Source organism: Rhinatrema bivittatum, chromosome 4, assembly GCF_901001135.1.
Source record: "Rhinatrema bivittatum chromosome 4, aRhiBiv1.1, whole genome shotgun sequence".
Lineage (NCBI taxonomy): Eukaryota > Metazoa > Chordata > Amphibia > Gymnophiona > Rhinatrematidae > Rhinatrema > Rhinatrema bivittatum.
Window position 1 is genome coordinate 88,927,312 of NC_042618.1, and position 10,189 is coordinate 88,937,500.

Consider the following 10,189-nt stretch of genomic DNA (forward strand, 5'->3'; position numbering starts at 1 on the left):
CCTAGAAGTAGTGTCATGGGCAAGGGCCCACATGCGCCCACTACAACGTTCCCTACTGTCACGATGGAACCCAATGTCCCAGAACTCCATTCGCCTCCGGCTACTGGCAGAGGTTCAGACCCAGCTCCAATGGTGGCTACAGGAAGACCATCTGAGCAAGGGAGTAAGTCTATCCCCATCGACCTGGATCTTGCTCATTGTGGACATGAGCTTGCAAGGGTGGGGAGCCCACTGCCAGGAACTAACAGCCCAGGGGCAATGGGACAAGGAAGAGTCGGGATGGAACATAAACTGACTGGAAGCCCGAACAGTCAGACTAGCCTACCTACAGTTCAGTCACAGACTCCAGGGCGAATCTGTCAAAGTCATGTCGGACAACGCCACAACTTTTGCCTACATCAACCACAAGGGAGGAACCAGAAGCCAACAGGTGTCCCTGGAAATAGACCCCCTAATGGCATGGGCGGAAGCAAACCTACAAGGGATCTCAGCCGCCCACATCGCGGGAAAGGACAACGTCACTGCGGACTACCTCAGCAGAGAGAGTCTAGACCCAGGGGAATGGAAGCTGTCGATCACAGCCTTCCAGTTGATAGTAAACCTGGCAACCTGGTCCAACACCCAAGTTCCCAAGTTCTTCAGTCTCAGACGAGAACCGCAATCCCAGGGAATCGACGCCCTCGTCCAGACCTGGCCACAGGAAGACCTGCGGTACACCTTTCCCCCATGGCCACTACTGGGCGAGATCATCCGCAAGATAGAACATCACAGGGGGCTAGTACTTCTAGTGGCCCCGGACTGGCTAAGAAGGCCATGGTACGCAGACATGCGAAGACGTCTTGCGGGGAAACCTCTGTGCCTACCTCCACACAGGGACCTTTTCCAGCAAGGACCGATCCTCTACGAAGACCCAACTCGATTCTCTCTTATGGTCTGGCCATCGAGAGGATTCACGTGAAGAAGAGCGGATATTCTAAGGCATTGATTGACACCTTGCTCCGAGCACGCAAGTTCTCTATGTTTCTAACTTACATATGAATATGGAGAATATTCGAAGCCTGGTGCGAGGACCGCAACATCCTTCCGCGAACAGTCAAAATCCCCATGATCCTGGAATTTCTGCAGGACAGCTTGAAGAAGGGGTTGTCTCTCAACTCCCTCAAGGTTCAGGTGGCCGCTCTGACCTGCTTCCGAGCCAAAGTGGATGGCATCAGTCTATCATTACATCCTGACATTTCCTGCTTCCTGAGAGGGGTCAAGCAAATCCGACCACCACTAAAGTGGCCGGTGCCCCTATGGAATCTCAACCTAGTACTAGACTTCCTAGCGGGAACTTCCTTCAGACGTACACACGGTCTGTCACTACGGCTCCTGATCTTGAAGACTGCATTCCTAGTGGCAATATGTTCAGCCCATCGCATCTCCGAACTTCAAGCACTATCCTGTCGGGAACCGTTCCTCAGATTCACACCGGAATCCATATAGCTTCGCATTGTCCCCTCCTTCCTCCTGAAGGTGGTTTCTCATTTCCATCTAAACCAAACCATCTCTCTGCCATCTCCAGACGAACCTAAGGACTCAAAAGACTCACGCCTTCTTCGCCATCTTAACGTCTGCAGACTCCTAGTCCGATACCTGGAAAGATCGGAATCCGTACGAAAGACGGACCACCTATTCGTCCTTCACAGCGGGAAGAAACAAGGGGAAGCGGCCTCGCGGGCAACCATAGCCCGCTGGATCAAAGAAGTAATCAAGGCAGCCTACGTAGAGGCAGGGAAACCTCTGCCTCTACAAGTCAAGACACATTCCACAAGGGCCCAGGCAGTGTCCTGGGCAGAAACCAAGATGCTGTCACCCGCTGAGATCTGTCGGGCGGCGACGTAGTCCTCCATTCACACCTTCTCGAGGTTCTACCGCCTGGAGGTCCAGGACCAGGAGGACACATCATTTGCAAGGGCAGAACTAAGTGGGACATGGGCAGCCTCTCACCCAGTTTGGGAGTAGCTTTTGTACATGCCATTGGTCCTGAGTCCATCTGCTACATGCTAGGAAATGGAGAAATTACTTACCTGATAATTTCGTTTTCCTTAGTGTAGACAGATGGACTCAGCATCCTGCCCATGGCTGCTCCATATCCAGAAACCTCGGGTGACAATCTCCGAGAGCAAGACAAGCACAGGTAAACCAGGTATTACCCCTAGTTCAGGACTCCCATAGATGCCGGGTGTCAGTGTTTTTCGGTTGAGTGCACTGGCGGTCTCCAATTGGAAATCAGTTTAGCTAGTCCAAGTTAATCAAGTTAGCCAAGTTAATCAAGTTATTAAAACACATATATCCACAATTGCTTTTCAAGGAGAATATTGAAGAGCTAAGCTTCCTGCACAGGTATATGTAGGCTGATGTCAGATTGAAATCTGACTCAGTCTCCCAATTGCTATCAGGAGTACACTATACCCATTGGTCCTGAGTCCATCTGTCTACACTAAGGAAAACGAAATTATCAGGTAAGTAATTTCTCCAATTTTAGTCTTGTCTGAGGGAAATAGTGAGGCTTGGAGTGAGAAGTGCATGCAGCACTGATTTATGAAGCCCCGACACTGCAGAGGAGCTCCATTAAAGCGAGGTGGAGGTGGAAGGCGTAAGACGGCAGATGGCGATGTGGCGGCAGGTGGAGTCCCAAATGGATCTATGGCCAATACTTCCATGCGAGCAGCTAGCCATGCCAGAACACCTGTTACGTGATCAAGTACTCCCTGTTGTTGTTAGATTTGGGAGGCTAATCCAGGAATGGCTTGTAAGGCGGTCAGATCTACGGGCTCCATGGCCTCGGCTAACTGTGTTGGATCTGATAGTGGAACCAAGGTAGAGAACCGCCTTACCTTATTCTGTGAGATGATCAGGTAGTTTGAGAGGCAATCCGAGTCAGGGCAGGTAGCAGACGAGTTCCAAGGCAAACGTTAATCCGAAAGGCAGGCAGCAAGGCAACAGGCCCGAGAGGCAGTCCGGGTTGGGGCAAGCAGCAGACAAGAGTTCCAAGGCAAACGTTAATCCGAAAGGAAGGCAGCAAGGCAACAGGTCCAAAAGGCACTCCAGCAGACAAGAATCAGGCAGGAATCCAATGCTCCAGCACAAGCAAGCCTGTAGCCGAGGCAATGCTGTGCTGGAGAGCTTCCTTTAAATACTAGTTTTTTCCCGCGCTACCACAGGAACTTCCAGCCGGGCTGCTGACGACAAAAAGGGGTGGAGTCAAGCCGCGAGTCGCACAGTGCCACGCTGAGCCAAGCGATGCAGTCGAGTTACACCGCGGGAGCCTGCTGGAGCCTTGCTGAATGGTAACAATTAACCTAGATGGTGAAGAATTTCTTTGCCTCGCTGACAACTAAGGAAATTGGAACCTCTCCTGTCCAAGCTGGAGGAAGTGTTTCTAATTAGTGGAGCCCTGCTCAGTCCAATTCCAGTGCATTCCTCATCACAGGAGTTACTGGCCATAGGTTTAAGCCCCCAAACAGAAGGATACGCTTTAGTCCCACTGTGAATCAGAAGAAGCTTTGACTCCGGGTCCCTTCCAATTCAATAGAGATTTTTGCTTTTGTTGTCATCTTCATCTTTGGGTCATGGCTTAGTTTCTTCCCTTGGTCAGTAGAGGAGGATCCCTTATTTTGACTTGCCTCAGCATACTTCTCCTCCTGAAGACATCTGCTACTCTAAGTTTCTGAATAACTTAGTGAAGGCACTTAACATCAGTGTCTGGGAGGGAACAGACCCAAGGATGGATGTCTTCAGGCTGTTGTAGTTCCTACAGGTGCCAGCAGATTTGGCAGTAATTCCTGTGTACAAACTGCTTCAGAATCTTCAAACAAGGATATAGAAAACTCCTACCTCAAGCTTGACTTAAAGTACAGAGTGCAAACTGCTCCTGGGTTTGAAGTAGTCCAGTTTCCTCACCACTTCATTGTGTTAAAGTCAGCTCTTAAGCAAGCCAAGAGAAGTACTCGAATATGCCCCCCAGGGAATGACCCAAAACTCCTAGATACCTTTCGCAAAGCAATGTTCCATAATTCTGTTAAATACCTTGACTGCTGCCCGTTATTTGTATATGGTGCAATACTACATAAATATATTAAGAAGTTGAAGCCCTTAATGGGGTTGTCAATCCCAGAGCAGGCTGAATTTGTAGGATAGTAGAGGATGTGGAAGAGTTTGAGAAACATCTGAGTCGTTTGCTCTATGAAGTATTTGATATGGTGGCCAGATTTTTGATGGCAGCTATTGGTACACATAAACTGGCATGGTTGCAAGCTAATTGTCTGGAAGATGTTCAGTCATCTTATGATGTCCCTTTTACTGGATACAATCTGGTTACAATGTCAAGACAGTGCCTCAAATTAAGGAACATCAAATCCTGATACACTCATTGTTGGTCAGAAGAAAAGACCTCTCTTTCTCTCTCTTGCCCACATTTTCAGGATCTTCCCTCCTTTCTGGGCCTTGGAACAACTCAGTCCTACCAACCCTAATCTTCAGCTGCCCTGGGATGGGCTCCTGGGCTATCCTGTCGGGCCTCGTCTTCAGTCATCATGGGATAGGTTCTGTGGAGGCCCCACTGAGCCTCATTTTAAGCCACCACAGGATGGGATCCAAAGTGGCCCTGCCTGGCTTCGTATTCTGCTGCAACAGGATGGGCTTCGTGGTGGCCTTGCCCGGCCTTACCTCCAGACACCATAGGATCAGCTATGCTTTTGGCTGTCACTTGGGGATGGAACGAGGACATGAATGTAGGCAGTTCCTCCATGCTGCGATCCTCCCCCTTTTCATTAGCCAATTTAAGGATGGAAATTGTAGATAGACAACACAGTCGACAGTAGAAAAGGACATTCCTTGTGAACCACAGTTAGTGCTCCAAAGAGCTGCATGCATCTCACAAGATACGGTTTTGCTGTTCCTGCTTTATAGGGTAACATCAGCAAACTAATTATTCTCTGTCTCCATCTGCTGGCAGGGAAACATATCCTACTGGTCTGGCAGAATGAAAATAAAAATAAACTTTAAAATTGGGATTCTGAATGAAATATTTTCTTACCCATTAAACTTCTGGTTTATTTGTGTTCAGTTTTAATTTTGTCCAGTTTTTAGGTAGCCACAAACAATCTGAAAACCTCTTCATAGCATTGATCAGATCTGGTTTTAAAGGGAAATAAAATTGTACATTGTAGGAATGAATATGAAATTTTACATGAGATCAAATCATCTCATCAAGAGTCTTTAAACAGATATTAAAAACTATTGGCAAAATAATTGATCCTTGTGGAACTTTGCAAGCATGAATAAGAAAAAAAAAAAGCCACCAAACCTCATATGTTGTGATCTGCCAGATAAAAATGAGTGAAACTGTTCTAAAGTGGTTCCTCCTATACTCAGCTCCACTAGAGAATCCAACAAAATATTGTGATTGAATGTGTGAAAGTGAAGAATCTAATAAAACTAGACATGACATCTTAACTTGTACATTTATATTTCAATTCTATTACAAATCTTGCTGGCTGTATTTTACATATTCTCTCAATATCTGTTTCAGAAGTGAATGATGCAGCAGTTGTGGGGAACTTGTTCCATGCTGAAGAACCAGTCCCATCTGATGAAGAGGAAGATTTCTATTTCTCAAGTTAACATTTCACATGTAAATAATTATCTAGAATCTATTCCATATCAATTTATTGCTGTAAGTGGCATCTCTTAATAAAATACATGAAAAGTTAAGAGATCCTGAATCAAGGTTGTCTGCTCCAAATTGTGTGCAAGAGAATTAGTATCATTTTTATTTCAGATAGACAAACTTGTTTTTAGCAGTAACTCACCACTGCAGTGGCAGAGCCCTTTATTGTTCCTCTGTACACTTTATGCAAGGACTTAAAAAGAATTAATGCTTTAAAATAACATTCCAGGTTGACAGTGAGGACACTTTTTTTCAAAGGGATTTGTCTGAGTAACTAAGCAGTTGCTAGAGTACATTTCCCAGGTGGAAAATTGCCCTGCCTTCAGCAGCTAAAAAAGTATGTGCATTGTTTTGTGATGTGTGTAATTTTAATTATAAGGAAGTGGATCAGGGGAGGCAAAATGCGTGTAACGATTTCATTTTAAAATCCCATTTTAAAATCATATTGTAAAGGAGGTGCAAAGTTTGCAGGAAGTTGTTCTCCTCTGCCCCAAATTTTCAAAGGAAAATGCCACAAGGACCTGCAAATTATCCGAGTAAGCTCAAATTGCCCTATATATGGTTAGTAGATCTTACCACTCATGTTTCCCCTAAAATATTGGCAATCTTATATCATTAGGTTCACTTTGCTGTACACCACAGCTAGTATAATATAAATAAAATTTATTTTGCATTATGTACAGAATACTATATTAACCCTTTTATACATGATTAATCTTTTCCTGTCCAAACATATGTACAAAAATAAAAACCTCATTTTGAATTTTATTGTTAAATGTTTTACATACTTTACAACAGCATGTCTGTAATAAAGTTAATTGACCCATTTTGTTGAGTTTCCCATTTTACATGCAGCCTTTACTAATTTTCCATTGCTTATATGAACTTTGTGGTTTAGGAACTGGATATAAATGTTGACTAGGATTAACTCTCTAGTAAATGCATAAAAACAGCATTCAAATTCAGTTTATTGCTGGATGTTTGTTTTTTAATAAGAGCTTGGTTAAGTGTTGTTTGTATTCCTCTTCTCAGTAGTGCCATAGGGTGCTCTTTCTTGCCCACTTGGTGTGGCTAACTGGCTGTTTAATGAATTTTCCAAAATACCCAACCCCTTGTGCTTTTCATAGCATCCTGAGAACTACAGTTATGCCTAATATCAGTTTCTGCTATTACATTGTATATAAGCAGTTAGAGTAGATACAACTGTTCAAGGGAGCAATTGCAACTGGTAAACAATTAAAAGAGAACCCATTATTCATAGAAAACTCCAGCTATTGCTCAATTTGCAATACAAAATAAAAAGCTAGACTAGGCCTACATTATTTTCTAGAAAAATAGAGGAAAGTGCAAGGTTTTTGGATTGTTGTAGAAGTATGAGGCTGATATTGGTGACAAGTATTCAAGGAATAATCTCACAAATCTGACGTCTGATTTCATTAATGAGTAATCCCTGAGGTATGTATGTTTTGGGGGTGTTTTTTGGCCTGTCTTGTTTTTTGCCATACTTGAGTTTCTATCTCAGTCGGAGCCTGCTCCAGCTCTAGTCACTGCCATTTATTATGGGGAGGGAAGAGGAAGAGGGTTTGGAGCCCTTTGTTCTCCACTTAGACCTTAACTTTCTCTTTCTGTATTCCAGCAATGGTCACAATTAAGGGGCTGCTGCTGGTCCTTTTAGAATTCCAGTTGTGTACACTGGGAACCTCTGCTATAGTTGTGTGTTGGCTGAAGTTTTTTCTCTGTTATTTATTTCAGTTTAGTTAATCACTTAACAAAGAGCTCTAGGTAGTGTACATGTTTGTTTTCTTAAATAACATAAATTTGCAAAGTTCAAAATCTAAAATTAATTATAAAGACATAATACTTCAAAATAATACATAAATAACAAAATTTCAAATAAAACAAAAAACAAAACTAATCAGCTGAAAACCTGATTAATAAAATAGGACTTCTGTTTAAGAAGTCTAGGAAAAGTATGTTCCTAACAAAGACCTTTTGGAAGAGAATTCAACATAAAAGGGACAGTGCAAGAGAATGTTTGAGCTCTAGTTTGAGCTAATTACTTTTCTTTTGGAAAAGGTATACATAAATAGAAATCATTCCCTAATCTAAGAGAATAGGATGACTCAGATGATGTGAATGTTACCTCTGTCACAAAACAACCCACATACACCAAAATGTGTATTCCAGTACACAAGTTTGTAAACAAAATATAGAACAAAAGTATACTGGTATTTCTTATATAACACCCTACTACCAACAAAATTTGTTGGACCTTTAAATCCCGAGTCAGAATTTATAAACAGACTCGTTTATGATAAAGGGTCACTTTACTTTTATTTCAGTAACATTTCTATTTGAAGCATCTTTTTATATGTTTTTCAATTTTCCATAAAAACTCCAAACACAAAAATGCTGATGATTATATGGATGAATATAAACCACTTCCCAGCTACTATGTTCAAGCGAAAAGGCTGAGACAAAACAAATCACTTGGTCACAATCCCAAAAATTGAGTATATTTTATGATACTTATCAACGAAAAAGAGTCCCAAAAGTCCCGACATGGCCATGTTTCGGACCGAAGTCCTGCTTCAGGGGAACTGCTCCGGTAATCCAATCCAAAAATATATTTCAGTCCATCATCACACTGCTCACTCCATCAGCATCTCAAAATAGCTAATCTTGTGTGAATACTTTCTTCAAGCGGTCTGAACTCAGACACGCATAACTAGAAACATGCAGACAAAAACTGACCTGGAAACTGCAACAAACCAGAGAGACTGTATGCAGTGAAACAAAGGAGAAAGAGAAACCATCAGTTCTCAAAACAAATCAAGAAATATAAAATCAACAGCAGTAAAACCATACTAACAAAAAGAATAGATTTCAAAATAGCTGATGAATGGAATATCCAATAATTAAAAACTTATCTCAAAAATTTCTAATACCAATAAAATATTTCAAAATAGCAGATACAAAGACTCAATAATGATAAATAAGGATTAAAAAAATGCTTTGCTCTGCATACCTGGGAATGTTTGATATCCAGGTGCCCTGACATTGTTTTGAATTTGCAGGAGAAGGGATGGTTTGCTTACAACTTTCCTCCCTCTCTGTCACACACAAGTGCTCGCTCTCACACTGGCTCTCAATCACACACATATACACATGCTCTCTCCCTCACTTCCACATCCAAGTTCTCAATCACACTCATATACACATGCTTTTTCTCTCTCACTTATATAGGCTTTTATTCACACTTTTACACACATGCTGTCTTTCACTTACACACAGGCTCTTGATCACATACTCACATGATCTCTCACCTACACCAACTCTCAATCACACACAGACACGCGCTCTCTCTCTTATTTATACACAGGCTCTTAATCATACATACACATGATCTCTCTCACACATATAGGTTCTCAGTCATACACTTACATTCATGCTATCTCTCTCGCACACATGCTCTCAATCACACACATACTCTCTTTCACACAAAGAGGTTTCAATCACACACACATACAGGTTCTCAATCACTCACTTACATACATGCTATCTCATATACACACACATACACAGGATCTCAAACACATATGCCCACTCTCTCTCTCCCTCCCCCCCCCCCCCTGAACTAGTGACAGTAGCAGCCTTCTCCACTTCCAGCCTTAGCAGTAGCAGCAGCCTCTCATACTTCCAGGCTGATATAATTCAGAACTTTGGCTCATTTAGCCAGTCCCAGAATCCTCAGCTGGCTGATTCACACTGACACTGTTGAAATACAGTGAACTTCTGACCATCTCAGACTCAAGAATGTAGAAGATCTGAGAAACTTGTATGCTCTGCAAAGCCTATAATTAAAGGCCAGGTGGGCATCAATGGCAATATTTAAATCATAATAAAAGGAAGCTTGGTTCTCACGAAACCAAAATACAAGCTTGTGTCTCACAGATGCCTATCTCTACTAACAGGAGCCAGGTGAACGAAGATTCCCTAAGGTTACAGCTTTAATTAAAGTCCTGGCACCAGCAACAGAATTCAGGCCTACTCTCTATTCAGAACACAGACCTACTATCTGTTTACACAACACAGAAGATCAAAAGGAGATCAGAAGAAACAAAGAGCATCAAAGCCATGTTGATAAAGGAACTTTTATGGTGGGAGGGTGGTTTCAGGATAGACAGGTTTAGGTGGAGAAAAACTCTCAAATGGGTGAATGATCCTTTGACAAGCATTTTTTCTATGTATGTGTTTAACTATAAAAGAAGGGTCACTTCCTGTATTCAATGAGATGCTGGTCGTTTTGAAAGACAAAGGGCACCCAGTATCCAGCATCTCCCAAGAACACTTATAATGCCAAATAAAATTTACTTTATACCGTTTACTGAGTCTAAGTATTCTTGTGTGCCTGGCCCTAAGTACAGAAAATTATGTACATTTTTGGCGCCCAACGTGGGGCTTGATAGCTGTTGC

General features: G+C 42.6%; 1 protein-coding gene across 4 annotated transcripts in view; it reads left to right on the forward strand.

Moving 5' to 3' along the window:
- MIS18BP1 (MIS18 binding protein 1) overlaps positions 1 to 6,581 on the forward strand; it is a 308,295-nt gene extending 301,714 nt beyond the window's left edge. For 2 of the 4 annotated variants that reach the window (XM_029598455.1, XM_029598456.1), the window contains one exon: positions 5,576 to 6,581. In XM_029598455.1, coding sequence (XP_029454315.1) covers positions 5,576 to 5,667 — 92 coding nt within the window. In that variant the 3' untranslated portion in view covers positions 5,668 to 6,581. The remainder of the gene's footprint in view (positions 1 to 5,575) is intronic. The other 2 variants (XM_029598459.1, XM_029598457.1) reach the window with 2 other exon arrangements.
- Positions 6,582 to 10,189: the final 3,608 nt, after the last annotated feature.